The sequence below is a fragment of the Aethalodelphis obliquidens genome, unplaced genomic scaffold, assembly GCF_003676395.1.
Source record: "Aethalodelphis obliquidens isolate GAN/ISIS:26980383/991018 unplaced genomic scaffold, ASM367639v1 scaffold1, whole genome shotgun sequence".
Classification (NCBI taxonomy): domain Eukaryota; kingdom Metazoa; phylum Chordata; class Mammalia; order Artiodactyla; family Delphinidae; genus Aethalodelphis; species Aethalodelphis obliquidens.
In genome coordinates this window covers 18,703,488-18,721,930 of record NW_020837945.1, presented here as the reverse complement: position 1 = coordinate 18,721,930, position 18,443 = coordinate 18,703,488, and the positions used below count along the sequence as shown (strand labels likewise).

General features: G+C 37.9%; 1 protein-coding gene across 6 annotated transcripts in view; it reads right to left on the bottom strand.

Moving 5' to 3' along the window:
* Nucleotides 1–18,443, bottom strand: part of APP (amyloid beta precursor protein) — a 275,370-nt gene that overhangs the window by 54,144 nt on the left and 202,783 nt on the right. For all 6 annotated transcript variants that reach the window (XM_027101867.1, XM_027101878.1, XM_027101888.1 and 3 more), the window contains 2 exons: nt 14,699–14,827; nt 13,713–13,812 (listed from right to left, as the gene is read on the bottom strand). In XM_027101867.1, the coding sequence (XP_026957668.1) occupies nt 13,713–13,812; nt 14,699–14,827 (229 nt within the window). The remainder of the gene's footprint in view (nt 1–13,712; nt 13,813–14,698; nt 14,828–18,443) is intronic.

Genomic DNA, 18,443 nt, shown 5'->3' with positions numbered 1-18,443 from the left:
CAGCACATTAAAAGGATCATACACCATGATCAAGTGGGGTTTATCCCAGGAATGCAAGGATTCTTCAATATATGCAAATCAATCAATAAGATACACCATATTACCAAATGGAAGAATAAAAACCATACGATCGTCTCAATAGATGCAGAAAAAGCTTTTGACAAAATTCAACACATATTTATGATAAAAACCCTCCAGAAAGTAGGCATAGAGGGAACTTTTCTCAGAATAATAAAGGCTATATATGACAAACCCACAGCCAACATTGTTCTCAATGGTGAAAAACTGAAACCATTTCCACTAAGATCAGGAACAAGACAAGGTTGCCCACTCTCAGCACTATTATTCAACATAGTTTTGGAAGTTTTAGACTCAGCAATCAGAAAAGAAAAAGAAATGAAAGGAATCCAGGGGCTTCCCTGGTGATGCAGTGGTTGAGAGTCTGCCTGCCGATGCAGGGGACATGGGTTCGTGCCCTGGTCTGGGAAGATTCCACATGCTGTGGAGCGGCTAGGCCTGTGAGCCATGGCCGCTGATCCTGCGTGTCCGGAGCCTGTGCTCTGCAATGGGAGAGGCCAAGGCAGTGAGAGGCCCGCGTACCACCAAAGGAAAAAAAAAAAAAAAAAAAAGGAATCAAAATCAAAAAAGAAAAAGTAAAACTGTCACTATTTGCAGATGACATGATACTATACATAGAGAATCCTAAAGATGCTACTAGAGCTAATCAATTTGGTAGAGTAGCAGGATGCACAAGTAAGGCACAGAAATCTCTTGCATTCCTATACCCTAATGATGAAAAATCTGAAAGAGAAATTAAGGAAATACTCCCATTTACCACTGCAACAAAAAGAATAAAATACCTAGGAATAAACCTACCTAAGAAGATGAAAGACTTGTATGCAGAAAACTACAAGACACTGATGAAAGAAATTAAAGATGATACAAACAGATGGAGAGATATACCATGTTCATGGATTGGAAGAATCAACATTGCGAAAATGACTCTACTACCCAAAGCAATCTACAGATTCAATGCAATCCTTATCAAACTACCAATGGCATTTTTCATAGAACTAGAACAAAAAATTTCACAATTTGTATGGAAACACAAAAGACCCCAAATAGCCAAAAGAATCTCGAGAAAGAAAAACGGAGCTGGAGGAATCAGGCTCCCTGACTTCAGTCTATACTACAAAGCTACAGTAATCAGGACAGTATGGTACTGGTACAAAAACAGAAATATAGATCAATGGAACAGGATAGAAAGCCCAGAGATAAACCCACACACATATGGTCACCTTATCTTTGATAAAGGAGGCAAGAGTATACAATGGAGAAAAGACAGCCTCTTCAATAAGTGGTGCTGGGAAAACTGGACAGCTAGCTACATGTAAAAGAATGAAAGTAGAACACATCCTCACACCATACACAAAAATAAACTCAAAATGTATTAAAGACCTAAATGTAAGGCCAGACACTATCAAACTATTAGAGGAAAACATAGGCAGAACACTCTGTGACATAAATCACAGCAAGATCATTTTTGACCCACCTCCTACAGAAATGGAAATAAAAACAAAAATAAACAAATGGGACCTAATGAAACTTAAAAAGTTTTGCACAGCAAAGTAAATGATAAATAACATGAAAAGACAACCCTCAGAATGGAAGAAAATAGTTGCAAATGAAGCAACTGACAGAGGATTAATCTCCAAAATTTACAAGCAGCTCATGCAGCTCAATATCAAAAAAACAAACAACCCAATCCAAGAATGGGTGGAAGACCTAAATAGACATTTCTCCAAATAAGATACACAGATTGCCAAGAAACACATGAAAAGATGCTCAACATCACTAATCATTAGAGAAATGCAAATCAAAACTACAATGAGGTATCACCTCACACAGGTCAGAATGGCCATCATCCAAGAATCTACAAACAATAAATGCTGGAGACGATGTGGAGAAAAGGAAACCCTCTTGCACTGTTGGTGGGAATGTAAATTGATAGAGCTACTGTGGAGAACAGTATGAAGGTTCCTTAAAAATGTAAAAATAGAACTACCATATGACCCAGCAATCCCACTACTGGGCATATAACCAGAGAAAACCATAATTCAAAAAGAGTCATGTACCACAATGTTCATTGCATCACTATTTACAATAGCCAGGACATGGAAGCAACCTACGTGTCCACTGACAGATGAATGGATAAAGAAGATGTGGTGCATATATACAAAGGAACATTACTCAGCCATAAACAGAAGCAAAATTGAGTTATTTGTAGTGAGTTGGATGGACCTAGAGTCTGTCATACAGAGTGAAGTAAGTGAGAAAGAGAAAAACAAATACCATATGCTAACACATATATATGGGATCTAAAAATAAAAAAAAAAGATTTTTATGAATGTAGGGGCAGGACAGGAATAAAGACACAGAAATAGAGAATGGACTTGATGACACGGGAAGGGGGAAGGGCAAGTTGGGATGAAGTGAGAGAGTAGCATGGATATATACACACTACCAAATGTAAAACAGATAGCTAGTGGTAAGCACTAGCTATTGTGCTAGTGGATTCTTAATCACCGTGCCATCAGGGAAGCCCTACCTATATACTTTTGAAACCCTGTAATATTCCCTTGATATTATTAGAGTGGTGACTGAGAATTAAGGCACTTACCTAGTGATATATCAGTGGCAATGATAAAGTTAATTTTTTTTAATTGACTAAAGCTGTTTGAGTAGAAAACTATAACTATTAACAACGTTTCATATACAAAAAGTTTAGAAAACTGCTTTTTGGTATCATGGAAAACTTATAAACAGCAAGAAGCTTATGTTATCTGGTCACAGTCATGACTAAAGAAAAAGTTTTAGTGTAATAGAGGAAGGTTACATTATGAATGATTATGCTTTCAAGTCCAGCTCCACACATGATACTCTCCTTATTGTGTATGCCACATCAAAAAGGGCATTTTGGCAACTTTCCTTTCTATCAAATATGTTGACTATCATTGGAGAGTAAACTCATTTTAATTATTTCAAGCCTCAGTAATCATCAACAAAACGAAGGCAGGTTTTTGCAAAAGAGTGACTAATTTAGAATTTCAAACGCCAATTTCTCTCTCCACATCTCCTGTCCTCTGCCTAAAACCTAGAATGTGAAATTTGCTTTGCTTCTAGAGTTACCTAAATAAAAACAGTATAAGACGTTAATAAGTATAATCATATTAATATGATATGTTCCCTTTTGCATTCCCAGCTCTCCACTGTTCAGGTCCCAGGAAGTTCCTTCATAACTTGGCAAAGCTTCAGAAGCAGGCCCAGAACTTCCCTTCACTATGCTAGCCTCTGAAAGAGAAGAAATGCATCATTTGCCAAGACCAGGCTGGCTCAGGCTCTTGCTTCTGAGAGGCATGAAACTTGCAGCTGGCCCTTTCTCCTGCTCTCAGATGACAATGCCTCTGGTCTCTACTGGCCTTAGGGGAAGCTTTATCAAGTTTAATGTTAAAGAGGAAGCTGAACACACAGTTCCTCTATCTGCTCTCATGGGATGGGCAGACTTTTCTAACTACCACCCAGACCAAAAGCAAAGATACTGAGACATGCATAAGACAATACAAGTAGTCACCATTTGCTGTTCCACAGAAATAGTAAGATTTAATTCATGCTTTTATGAGCACATGTAAATAAATATATTTGTAAAAAATTAAACACATTAGGGCTTCCCTGGTGGCGCAGTGGTTGAGAGTCCGCCTGCCGATGCAGGGGACGCGGGTTCATGCCCCGGTCCGGGAAGATCCCACATGCCGCGGAGCCTGCGCGTCTGGAGCCTGTGCTCCGCATACGGGAGAGGCCAAAACAGCGAGAGGCCCGCGTACCACAAAAAAAAAAAAAAAAAAATTAAACACATTAAATAGGCTATTTTAAATTCACTGTCTCAGGTCAATGGATCTAGCAACAGTAGTTGAAATTAAGTAACACCCTAACTTTGGCCTTTTGACCACCTGTTTTTCACTCCAAGTCCAAAAGATTGTTTCTGAATAGTGTTTTGATTCATATGATGTAAACACTCCTTTGGACACATGCCTCATAATCTGGAATGGGTTAATAGATTGATCTCCTGTTTTTGATGAGACATTATACCCCAGTGTCTATGACTGATTTTCTAAAGCAGGCCATGGTATAGATGGCAGGAGAATAGTTAACAAAGAGTAACAGAGCTTACTCAGGGAGTACACTGCAAAATTTGTTTCTGAGTTGAAGAGCAAGAGGCAAATTAACACTCCTTCCAAAGTCTTTCTCACATGCAAATACATTCATCTCTCTCCCAGTTAGACTTTGTGGAAACAGATTTCAAAATTAATCTCAATTTGAATGCATCTCTATTTTCAGGGTGGCAAATATCACTACAATTTTTTTCTTCTCTTTAAAAATATGAACCTTGAAGGCAGCTGGTTGTGAAAAACAAAATAACCAGCCCTTGTTCCCCAGTGTAAAATCACTGGTTGCTCCCCAGAATCTACCAAAAAAAATCAGGATACATCTGTGGCAGGGTTCCCTGCCAGAAGTAGTCTAGGAGTTCCCATTGTGGTCTGACTTCACCCCCCAATCATTTTAGTTAGGATTTGTTTTTGGATTTTGATTCAAATTACAGGGCCATGTGCAAGAGCTGTTGAGTTAAGGAAAAACTCTGGAACTGCACTCGATCATCACAGGCACCAGAAGAGCTCAGTGTGAGAGGCACTGCCTCAGCCTTCACCCATTTGGTCAAGGTGCACACACACACACACACACACACACACACACACACACACAAACATATCAGAGAATGGCATGAAAATAGACAAAACCCACCAATGTGTCACAGTTGTCATGATTTAAGGAAGAGTTCACAAAGAAATTTCCTTGCATCTCACCAAAATTTTGAGTAAAGGGTGACAGTGTGCTAAGTCAATTTTCCTGCGACTTCTAAACATTTACCCTCCTGAATGGGGTCAAAGCAGAATCACCTCATAGCGGATATCTCTTCAAGTAGTGATAGTGTTTTAAAAGTTCATTAAAAAAAATTACAATAGAAATACTCCCTGAATTGATCTACAGATTCAAGGTAATCCCTATTAAAATTCTGACTACCTTTTTAGCAGAAATGAGGAAAAAAAGACTTTAAAATTCATATGGAAAAGCAAGGGACCCCAAATAGTCAAAACAATCTTGAAAAAGAACAAAGGAGGAAGACTCACATTGCCTATTTCAAAACTTACTACAGAGCTACAATAATCAAAATAGTGTGGTATTGTAATAAGAATGTATATATAGAAGGAATAGAATTGAGAGTCAAGAAATAAACCCATATATCCCTGGTCAACTGATTTTTGACAAGGGTTCCGATACCATTTAAAGTAGAAAGAATAGTTTTTTTCAACAAATGGTGATGGGACACTGGATATCCACATGTAAAAGAATGAAGGGGGCTTCCCTGGTGGCACAGTGGTTGAGTCCGCCTGCCGATGCAGGGCACATGGGTTCGTGCCCCAGTCTGGGAAGATCCCACATGCTGCGGAACAGCTGGGCCCGTGAGCCATGGCCACTGAGCCTGTGCGTCCGGAGCCTGTGCTCCGCAACGGGAGAGGCCACAGCAGTGAGAGGCCCGTGTACCAAAAAAATAAAAAATAAAAAAAATAATGAAGGAGGATCCTTATCTCACATTACATATAAAAATTAACTCAAAATGAATCAAAGATTTAACTATAAGAGCTAAACTATAAGACTCCTGGAAACAAACACAGGTATACATATATTTGACCTTGGATTGAGCAATTGTTCTTAGATATAATACTAAAGCATAAGCAACAGCGAAAACAAATTGATAAACTGGACTTCATCAAAGTTTTACAATTTTGTGTGTTCAAAGGATGTCAAGAAAGTGAAAAGAAAACCTACAAAAAGGGAGAAAATATTTTCAAATCATATATTTAATGAGAGTTTAGTATCCAGAATATATAAAGATCTTTTACAACTCAATAATAAAAACGCAGAGCCCTATTAAAAAATATGCAAAAGATTTTAATAGATACCGCCTACTTATTAAGACTGAAAACATAATCCATAGAGCCACTGCAATGGTATGAAATAAACAATGTGGTTTATATGTAAGTCATCTAATGACTGCCAGGGTACACTGGGATCGCAAGAAATAAGATCAATATACCACTCCGAATTATACATATTAATGTCTACAATCTATCTGCCAGAATGGCAGAGATTATACTTATTTGTTTTAAATTAAACTTTTTGACATTCATTCTTCCTAGAAAGTGTATACTTTTTTAATAATGCTAAACGATTGACTTTTCCTTTAAAATTATGGATCAGAAAATACAGAAAAAACCACATCTGTCTGTCAGAAGGGAATATTATAAAAATTACCCAGGGAAACTGATGTTGTTTCCCTGAATAATTTCCATGTCAATAATTTACATATGTCAAGTTACATACATCAACTTTTTTTTTTTTAATATTAGTCAGCATTTAAAAATATTTTTTTAATTAATTAATTAATTTATTTGTCTGCATCGGGTCTTAGTTGTGGCACGTGAGATCTTCGTTGCCGCGTGTGGGATGTTTGTTGTGGCACGCGAGGATCTTTATTTGCGGCATGCAGGAATCTTCCCATTGAAGCATGTGGGATCTAGTTCCCTGACCAGGGATTGACCCAAGGCCCCCTGCATTGGGAGCATGGAGTCTTAGCCACTGGGCCACCAGGAAAGTCCCTACATACGTCAAAAGGACCCTATCACTGACTTCCACAGATCATCTGAATGACATACACTATATTTATAGATTCAGTCATTAAACTCCTAAGAAAAGGACAGCTTACATATCATATCCAAAAAAGGTATAAAGAACTAAATGTCTGCAAAGCACTAAACTAGACACTATGGGTGAGTTAAATGCTTAAGGGCTGTAACCTCCTAAGACTATTTACAGACCAGTTGGGTTTGAGGTATGAACTCATTGGCATTGACACATCTATGTTTTGCTGTTTAGAGACATTTCAACATGGCAGGCAAAGCATCAGGAAACTGGGTTGCTGTTGTCATAGTATACTTTTCCGTTTTGAAGATTAATATGCTTACATGTAGGTCACTTGACAATGCAGTTTCATTTTCTCATTTATAAAATGAGTTGTACTATTTTGGAAGAGTAAATGTCTTGCTTAAGAGGGAGACAAAGATATACATTTAGAGGGTAGGCAAATAAACACTGGTCAAACCTGTAATTCAGGTAATAATACTGGAAAAAATACTAATAAGGACCTCTGAGACTACTGTAAAACTAAAGGAAGAACATGTCTTTGGCAATTTATGATACAAAGAAATGTTCTTGTTGCCAAATACTTAAATCAGTTCTAAAATGTAAAATCTACTTATACTTAAAAGCCATTTCCTATGGAAAATAAGAGTGGAGTGAGTTAATAGTTCTCTCACTTTATTTACTTTTATGATTTTTTTTTTCTTCCTGATGCCCTCCCCTGACTAACAATTATACACAAGGATACTTAAAATTCTCAGTAGCAATGAATGTTCCATTTTGTTGGTCTGGAAGTGCCATAGATATTCTATTTTAAGTCTAGACTACTTTGGATTCATTAAATCCAAAAATCAATAGGTTTACTAGGAACAGAGAATGGAAACACTGTCCTTGAAATAAACATGCTGTATTTTTCCCAAAGAGCAGAAAAGTTTATCAGGAGGCCACAGTCAAATTGTAATAAAAAATTATAAGCCTTCTTTCATTAACTTGAGTTTCTTGATCTCCTGCCACATATTTCAATCCCACCCCATTCACTGTGGATTTGTTCCGCCAGAGATCCTTCCAACATCTGGTTTACAATAATTCATGTTTTTACTAATTTTGAAGGCTAAAAGAAAAAAAAAAAAACCCAGGGTATGAAACAATTAGGTCTTCCTTCCCCCTTTCCTTCCTCCTATCTTTCTCATAAATTGATCATTACAGCATTCTGTGAAACAGCCAGCCCTGAGTTGAGAGCTACAATGTTTTTAGCCTTGAGGAAGCTGTAAAATGAAGTACTCTGGTGAGTGCTGATAGAAGAATAGAATCCTTTTGGCACAGATTTAAGGAAGATTACAAAGGATAAAAAAATCCACTCATTTTGAAACAGCAAACTGACAAAGCAAAGCCGAGATGAACAATAGTAGAGATGAAGGAATTCTGCTTTCTTGAAGGGTTAAAAGATGATTAAGACAGAATATGGACATTGAAAAGAGGCATATTTTCCTTAAATTAATGATTATATCATTTGCTGAATAAAAAAAAAAAAATTGTCCTAAACAGCTATTTTAAATGAGGAAGGGATTCTTTCCCCCTGTACAAACGCCTTACGTCTTTCTTTACAGAAAGCTTCATAATTTGTATGCAAATACAATTTTTAAAAAAGGAAAACATTAAGTAATAAATGATGTGCCTGGGAACGTGCACATAATAGTAATTCAAACTGAACTGAAAAATTATTATAAAAGAATACACAGCAAGCTTTCATAAAACTAATAGAGTAGTTTTGATAATTCATACTTATTGGTGAAGCAAAGCAAATAGATAGCCTCAGACTCTGGTTGATGGAAGAGTCAAACCAGACAACATATTTAATAAATCAAGTGTCAGAGTATATGAATTGGGCAGAAAGCCAAACAGCAGAGGGTCATGGATAAGATATAGTACAATATTGTAAAATGTTATTAATTACAGTCCTGAGAACTCAGCTTTATTCTTTATTTTGATACCTTTGCCAACGCACCCATTTTGTTGGCTTGAGCAATCATAGCTTTAGAGAATGCTGCGGCCGAGGAAAAAGGTTTGTTTTGTGTAGCACTAGCTATGCTAGGTGCTAAGGAAGGAGCTCAGGGTGGGTCTTTAGGGTTATGGAGGAGATCACCTGATCCACCTAAGTTAAGGATCATCTACTTTGCAGCCTAGGGATTTGCTTCAACCTAGGCTATGATGACTAATACTACAGAGTACCAGGTCCTCTGCTGGATCCCAAGGATACAGACATGACCAAGACATTTCTTGGAAGATCGCACAGGACTGGGGGCTGGTGGACGTGTCAATAAACAATTAAATACAAAGTAGAGTATGGTATTAGAGGTGGATACATGGTGCTTTAGACACTGAGGTTTAGTAGAAGAAAATTCTACTGAATTGAGAGTAGGAAAGTGGGTAGCAGAGAGAGTATGAGTTTCGGACTCATGCAGACCTTGGCTCCAATTCCACTTTCATCACTTTACTATCTGTTAAGGGCAAGTTAGTTGGAGGTGCTGTCACTGAATTCACCAGTGTTGTCACTAGCGCATATGTTGCATTTGTGTGGATTATAAGAAAGCTCCACTTCACGTGGATGTGGCCCCATCCCAGAGGGCTTGGCTTCGTTAGTGGGATGTGGAATGAATGTCAGTCTATGCTTTTTCCCTAAACCACCTGTCACATCTATATGTGGTGGCCCTGAACCTCAACATGCGTGAACTTTCATAAAGAACTCAGGCCAGCAACATCATCAGTAAGAGATTCTCATCAGTTCGCTATATAACTGTCACTCAAACACCAGCTCTTCCCTCTGGCTCCCTATGCAAATTAGTCAAGGGCTTATGGGAGTGTGGACATTTCAGTTGAGTATTGAAGTATGCTGCTTTTCAAGCAAGGAAGAACCATGTGCAGGTTGTATTTTCATTTTAGCAGGGAACTCAGCCCTGAAGAGGAAGAATTTGGGTAGGAGGGGACCAAGAGGCAGGATGACTAGTTGAGAGTCCAGTGAAACTCATGTGAGAGGATAAGGATCTGAGCTAACGATGTGGATTTACAGAGCAGGGATTCCACATGAATATCGGAGGTAGAATACATAGGATTTCAGATTGATAAGCAATCATGGGTGGAGGAGAGGAAGGCATCATGGATATGTATAGGACAACTGGGATAACCCATAACTGAGATTGTAAAATGGGTCAATTGCAAGAGGGACACAATGATTTCTTCCTTACACACATAGTTTGGAGTTTGAGAAACAGGTGAAATATAGGCATACCTCGGAGACACTGCAGGCTCGGTTCCAGACCACTGCGATAAAGTATCTCAACTTTATATCTCAACAAAGCAAGTCACATGAATTTTTTGGTTTCCCAGTGCATATAAAAGTTATGTTTACCCTATACTGTAGTCTATTAACTGGGCAATAGCATTATGTCTAAAAAGACGATGAACACACCTTAATTAAAAAATATTTTATTGCTAAAAAATGCTAACCATCATCTGAGCCTTCAGCGAGTCACTATCTTTTTGCAATAGTAACATCAAAGATCACTCATCACAGAGCACCATCACAAATGTACTAATAATGAAATAGGTTGAAATATCACAATAATTACCAAAATGAGACTGAAGTGAGAAAATGCTGTTGGAAAACGGTGCTGACAGACTCACTCAACACAGGGTTGCTACAAACCTTCCATCTGTGAAAAATGCAATATCTGCAAAGCGCAATAAAACGAGGTATGCCTGTGTTCTGAGTCTGGAATATGTCACTGGGACTCAGCAGACAGGTTGTTGTTATGGATATGGGATTTACTGGAGTTAACAGTAGAGCAGCATAAACAGATGGCTTTCTCAGGAAAGCACAGTGGGTGAAAACGGTCAGGGCTGGAACTCATGGCCCTGACGAATTCTAGGCTTTAGTCAGTCACACTTTACTGTTCTCACAAATTTGATGCCAGTTCCCACTTTCGCCCTTTTCTTTCTGGTGTGACTAGCTTCTTCCTCAGTTTCACCCATAATAGAGAATTTTACCCTCGTGGGAGCATAAACTACCTGAAGCAGATAAACCTATGTCTCGAAAGATACTAGCAGTTCCTCAGGACTGGTGAAAACCCTTCATCTCCAGAGCAACTATTACCCTTATTTAACAAAACTATTGTATTTCTCTCCAGATGGTTTACTGTATTAAACATATTCTAACTGCCTGCATTTATAAGCACAAACTTTTATATAAACAACATGCATTTGTAGGTTCTTTTGGATCTTCTCCTTTTCCCAGCAGCTCTGAATTTTAGTATGCTTCTTACTTACACTGAACTGACTCCAAATCTAAAATCTGATTACACACAGAAAAGGCAGATGCATGCAAATCAGACTAATGACAAAGCATTTAATTAGAAATTAAATGTACAGGACATACACTGGAAGAAATCTGTGCAGATTCTATTTGTAAAGTAAGCTAAAAACCAACTTCTATTATGGAAAATTTCAAGCGCATATAAAAGTAAAGAGAATACTACAAAGAACTCCCGCTCAGCTTAAACAGCACTCAGCTTAAACAATTGGCACTAACAGCCCATCTTGTTTCATCTATGGTCCTACTTTAAAAGTAAGTTATTTTTGGGCTTCCCTGGTGGCGCAGTGGTTGAGAGTCCACCTGCCGATGCAGGGGACACGGGTTCGTGCCCCGGTCCGGGAAGATCCCACATGCTGCAGAGTGGCTGGGCCCGTGAGCCGTGGCCACTGAGCCTGCGCGTCCGGAGCCTGTGCTCCGTGGGAGAGGCCACAGCAGTAAGAGGCCCATGTACCGCAAAAATAAATAAATAAATAAATAAAAATAATAAAAAATAAATAAAAATGGAGGCAAGAAAGATTTTTTAAATGATTATCTTTTAGGATTAGGTGTTCGGTATGCTCAGAATGACAAAACTATTTTTAAAAATGACATGCTCTTAAGCTTACTTAACAGTTTTTTTTTAAAGAAAAAATTCTATGATTCTAGTTATCGGAATATTCTCCCTGCCACTGAGATTTGAAGTTTAGTGTGTGGTTCTACTCTTGGGGCATTTTGCAACACTCAAGACAGCTGAATCACCATCTGTTCTGTGGAACTGCGACTTATTAGTGGTCACTGCTTTCAGTAGTATTTTGCTGAATGAAAACGTCTGGTAATTTAATTAGAAAGAGTCAACCATAATTACTGGTTGAGAGTGAAATATTCTAGTCCTTTGCAATGGCTTATTCCTCTATAGTTTGGTATTACTGGCAACACCTCAGTTGAAGTTCCTTATGAAAATAAGCTTGATAAGATGGCTATAAGGCCAAAATACATTCATCTAGAAGATTTGAGCTTCAGTTCATTAAGAACGTGATTCTTCTTTGATTTTGTCCCTTCTACAACTTATTGGAGGCCTTTCTTATACTTATTTAATACACAGTATTTTAAAGGTTCCTTACACATGTCTATCCTAATATATAACAAGAATATTCGTTTCTTAAAGAAAGGATCCTGTGTGTTAATACACAACACTGAACAGACCATCATTACCTGATAAGTGCCAACTACTTGGTAGTAATACAAACAACACTTGCAAGGTATTACTAAGTTAGAAGAAAGAAGAGTAGAACAGCACTGTTATGAAATGTAAAAATCGAGCCAAGCCGTGTTTTGGGCACTTCAGAGCAGGAATTCCTGCAACCGGTACACCATCTACAACATCCTGGGTGTTCTGTTTTCAGATAACCTGCATCTGTTTTAAACCAAATTAAGCATCTACTTCCAACCCAATTAAGAAAGAACAGGACTCATTATGGAGAGGGATCCACCACACACATATTGCTTATTTACAGATGGTTTATGCACCATATCGCCCGGATTCATACATCTGCTTTATGTTGAAAGATGCACTAGGGTAATTGCATCTAAGTACTTCTGTGAGGCAACGTTAAACAAATATGGGCATTTTGGGGGTTTGTGGAGAATTATGTTATGCGATACTTTACTCCCTTTCCAAGAAAACAGAAAAGGGAGAACTTACTCATACGAAATATTAAAGATGTCATTACGAAAACTAGGGCCATAGGAGACAGTGGGCACACAAGGTCGGTTTCCTGGTTTTGATAATGCATGATGTTACGTAAGATGTTACTGCTGAGGAAGGTGGGTGATGTCTACCTTGGACTACTCTGTATTATTTTTCCAACTTCTTATGAGTGTATGATTATTTTAAAAGTTTAATGAAAGATAGCGGGCATATAGTTAATTAAGGTTAAACAACAATGTGGTCCAGAGAACACTCATGGCTATGCAGGGGGCGGGGCATGCATCAAAGAAAGATGTGTTACTGAATATAACAATAACCTCAAAGTCAAAGGTCAGAGTTTTGTGGTTTTGCTGTGCTCCTTGGGATATGCATGACATAGGCAAGTTTCTTAAATTGTAAGTTTGGGCTCCTTCATCTGAAAAATGAGGATATCATGGCACTCATAAGATTATGATAATAAAGAATTAAGAGATGAAGGGTTGTTTCTATTAAACTGTAAAGTACCAAAGCATCATAAGGTGATATTTATAAGATTGACTAAATTAGAAAACTGTTGACAAGTATAATCCAACAACAAGTGGCTCATTATCACACAAATAGACCAAAGTCAAATTACAGCCCCCTCGGCTTTTGTCAGTATGCAGTTAAGACCTGATGCAATTGCTAAGATGAGAGCAACTTTCACTCCCCAATAGCTTCACTGTACAAGGGAATCTGCTCTTTTTCCTTCCACATATTAAAACACTGATGATTCCTGATGCAGATGAACTCAGTTCCCTGATTTTCTCCTACAGGAGGAAAATATGTTTATATGCACAGAACTAGAAAAAACAGCTCACTCACCAACTTCATCCTGAATTTCCTCAGCCACAGCAGGAACATTGTAGAGCAGGGAGAGAGACTGGTTCATGCGCTCGTAAATCACGCGGAGGTGTGTCATAACCTGCAGCAAATGATGATAGCTCCAGGTAAACCATCTCTGGAGTAAGGAGGAGTTATTTTCCTTACCAAGCACTGCAGACAGATACAAGCTTCCCAAATAAAACTGACAAAATGCTGCTGGAACTTTGAACATGAAAGGGCATCTTTATTTTTCTTATTCCCTCATTTTTTGTTCTCTAACTTTGGAGCTGCTTTAAACTTTCCATTATATTATATGCTTGTAACCATAAGATATAAAGCCAATTGAAAAGACCATTTCTGCCCAATTCTGATTCCTAATATTGAGATTCCTAAATAAGCTCTGATGCTCCATATATATATATGTCTTTGCAAAGTTTCCAATAGATGGGATCATATGGATATTTCACATGAAACATAGATATTTCATGATAGATATTTCAAACAATTCTTCTGTTTAAGGAAATGGAAAATTTCAGATTTCCAGCGGTAGATCCCAGTTGTCAAGTTTTGAAAATGGCAGAGTATAAAACTTATCACTACCAAGCTTCATTTAGTCTCACATTATCTCCAAGCATTACAGTAGAAATGGAGTTTATGATTGTCTTCTATAATTTAGTTGAACCAAATTTTAGCGGTTTTGGTTTATACAATTTTGTTTTCATTTTAGTCATCAGAGTTTGATGGTTCCTTAAGAATCAGTAGCAGTAGACACTCAAGATTTTTATATTCTTTGTTATTTTCATAACTCAGAAAGTGCCAAACCACATGTTGCCCTAGGACAAGCCTTTAGAATTTACCAGGTATTAAAGAACTCTTGCTATAGAGGTCCAACACCCATGGCTATTCCGGGAATACCTAAAGATCCAACTCAAAGGGCAAGAACACTGAATTGTCCAAGTTGCATGATTACCACATTCTGTGCTTACCTGGGACCGGATCTGGGCAGCTTTCTTTGGATCCACCATGCGAACATGTTCAAAATGCTTTAAGGTATGCTGTCTATCTTTCTGTTCGGCACGGACATACTTCTTTAGCATGTTGAACACATGACGAGGCTGTAGGGGAAAAAAAAAGTTCAGGTTTGTCCAAAATATTGCTTCTTCCAATGGCTTTGGGTCAGAGGTCCCGCTAGTTCATTCCATGATGTGAAAGCACTGTGAGTCACGTTTTTGCAATTCTCCATTCCCTTCTTACTAGGTAATTCTTATTTGATTGGTCACTTTTCATTTCTGTAACAGCATTTAGCATTTGACACATATCATGATGGCTATCCTTGTTAACATTTTCTTTTAAAATAGTGTCTTCTGCTATTGAAGGACAGTTGATTTTGGATCTGTCAGATTTAAGTTAGGTACTTTCCATTTTCCCACCCAAATATACAGGGGCATATGAGACTACAATTCTATCTGCACAGTCTTAATGGTTGTCTCAGCAGTAACTGTTGCACCAATAATCCCACCATCAGTAGCATGTAATAATCAAAATGAGAAAAATAATAGATAACCACTACTAACTTGCAGGCCAAGAAATAGCTGATAAGTTCTAAGAGACATCATATTTTTCTGGGAGAAAGGCCAATGTATTATTTTACTTTGGAGTTTAATTAAATCCTTTCCACGCCATCAGATTCTAATTCTTTCAGCAACAATTAAGTTATTTCTTAAGTGCTTCTATTTTTTTTCTAATTGATTCCATTTCATTTTTATTCCAGTCTTACTTGAAAGCATTCATCCTCATAAAAAAAAGGGACAAGGTCTGCTTTCTCTATCTTTAACAATTCTCTTGCTACATGCATTCTACTATGATTTTTTAAAATGATTTCCAAAGATACATGTTTCTTCTTCATTAAAACAAACAAAGAAAAATTACCTATGCAAGTTCATATCAGAAATAGAATTTTGGCCATTTGGGTCTATCTAGTTATTATTAACCTGTCAGTCATGGGCACCTTGAAAGCCAGTTGGAAGGTGCAGAATTTATTCAGAGATGGTGTATGTGTTTTCCAATACCTTATGGACTGTGCCTCCCCTTCTCCTGTTGCTTAGCTTAGGGCCACCTCCCTGACATGCCAGGTGGAGGTGGTACCCTTTCTCTGTGCTCCCATGAAATGCTATGCAAACCCTCATTATTGCATTTCTGACTGCTCTCTTCAACTGTGAGATTCTTAAGGGCTAGATTTTGTCTTTCTTTATCAGGAATCACAAAATATACAGTGCCTGACTCAGAAAGGGTGCTCTGTACTATACCTTCCATAGGCCACATTCCTATACTTAAGAAAAACAAAGAAATACAATGAAAAGAAAGTAAACCTGAGCTCATCTGCCTTATTTATTTCTTTCATCCTTTTATCCTAATATGCTTCTCCATAATCTTCAAAAAAGGCAGATATCACAGCTTGAAACAGTTTTGGGCAACACATCATTACAATTTTCACTGGTACTCTGAAATCTGGTTGACCCTACAAATCAGGGAATGGCCCTTTAAATCTGAAAAGTAGTAAAAGAGATAAAAACCGACAAACTTCTTCGATAATATACGTATTTAAAAGACAATAGGTTTTAAATATATATATTTAAAAAAGGTGAGTTTGGGGTCAGAAATCAAAGGCCGAGTATTGTTGAATGCAATGGATATTTTATACGCAGGACTGTGCAATCAGGATATTATATACATGCTTGTTCCTTATTCAACACCAAGTCCTAAAGAAGTCCCTCTAGTTCTACTGCAATTATGCTTCCAAAATTGGAGACTGCAACTAATTGCATTCATCAAAGGTGTCCCAGCCGACTGGCTGAATGTGCTTTTTCAGGTGCTCTATTTCATTTCTTTCCTCTTGAAAAGGCTTTGTTGTTTTAAAGAAAATGGATATTTTTTTCTTTAAGAGCTCAAATAAGAAAAAAAATACTTCAATTGAACATAAAGATTGTTTTTCATCATAACTTTCTTTTCTTCTTCTTTTTTTTTTTTTTTGTAGTCAGTCACCTATAAATGTTTCTACAAGGCATGTTGTCCTCAGAGGACTGTCACCTCCAAGCATGGGCACTAGGATATAACTGCTCCAAACTGGCCTTGGCATTGCTGCTCTAAGCTGAATTCTGCCAACTGACACTTGGGTCTCCCCCCACTGCTTTTTTCCACTATCATCACAAACAGTATCGATTCCCACTTGCTATTATTAATGTTAACATTAATTTAAAAATAAACACGAGTCACAAAATATCTAAGCCTCATCTGTACCATTCAGATAACGATCTTTCACACGGTATATGTGGGAATTAAAAATGTTGTTACTCACACAACGCTGCATCCACAGCTGCTACTCAGTACACGCTGATTTCTTCTCCTCAGTCCCTACCTCCATCCCCTCCCCCTTTCCCTTTCTTCTAAGCAATAACAGTTCAGCACTTATTCACTGCTTATATGAATAAGATTGTGTTTCAAGTGCTTTATTCATAGTAACTCATTAAATCTTCCTATCAACCCTGTGACAGAGGTGCAGCTGCTTGCCCCACTACATTGATGAAGCAAACAAGGCACAAAGGAGGTTTAGGACTACGAAACTGGTTCCATTTAGTTACAGAGCTAGTCAGGGGTACAGCAAGAACAGGTAGCCCAACATTGGCTCCGCAGCCCGTTCTCCTGATCGCTATGTGATCCTGCCTTTCAAGGAAACTAAAATGGACCACGCCAAAGCCATGTTCCACAAAGTAACCTATAGAACTGGAAACTGAAAGAAATCGCTGAATAGTTAGAAATGAGAGCCTGTTCTAGGAGTCCTTGCCTGGATTTCTAGCTTTTATAAGCTCAGATAATATTATTTTGGGACACGCTAATATCCGCTCTTTTAATTGTGCTGAAAATCATCCAGATTTGTTCAATCTTGGAAATACTGTCCTTGGTTTTTGGCATTCCGCTGTGCTTTAGCTAATGCCTCGGATGTAGGGAGGAGAAATAGCAAGATAGGAAGGTCCTCTTTCAATCTGTTTAGGATTACCGGAAAATTATAGGTATTAATAAAAAGTTAGGCTTTTGTGACATTCATGGATTCTAGTTCTAAATCCATCCTTATCTTCTACTAAGATGGATAATTAAATGGTGAATGTGTTCGAATGATGAAAATTGCTTATCTCCTTTAATACCGACATTTCTTTATATGTTTCAGAAGTATATTCAGAAATATATTCCTAACTTTCTCCCCCAAATCCCTAGAGCTTGACAATGAAACAGTAGCACACCGGGCTCTCATGATGGCCCAGGCCTCTCTCTGCTGGGGAACAAAGCTCCTGTGAGGATAATAAGCCCTAAGAGCCCAGCGTAAGCCATGACCTCATCACTGTTTATGTGAACTCAGATACACACTGCGTGTGCATCTATACAAACACCAGCCTTTTCTTCCCACTGCCTACACCTCAGGACACCAGAATTCAGGAAGACACTCAGAAAGACACTCTGACGTTCCTCATTAAATGAATTACAAGGTTCTGTTTGGCTGACTTATTCACGTAAACATATTTCTAACCATCATGCTTAGAAATGAAAAATAAAAGAAATCAGATTAGTTTTTATGTTGGAGTAGACAGACAAATCATGTCAAATGAAATGGCAGACGATACCTCATAAACAAATGCTATTTTAGTTAAGAAAGAAAAATAGATAACATTCCTTTGTACT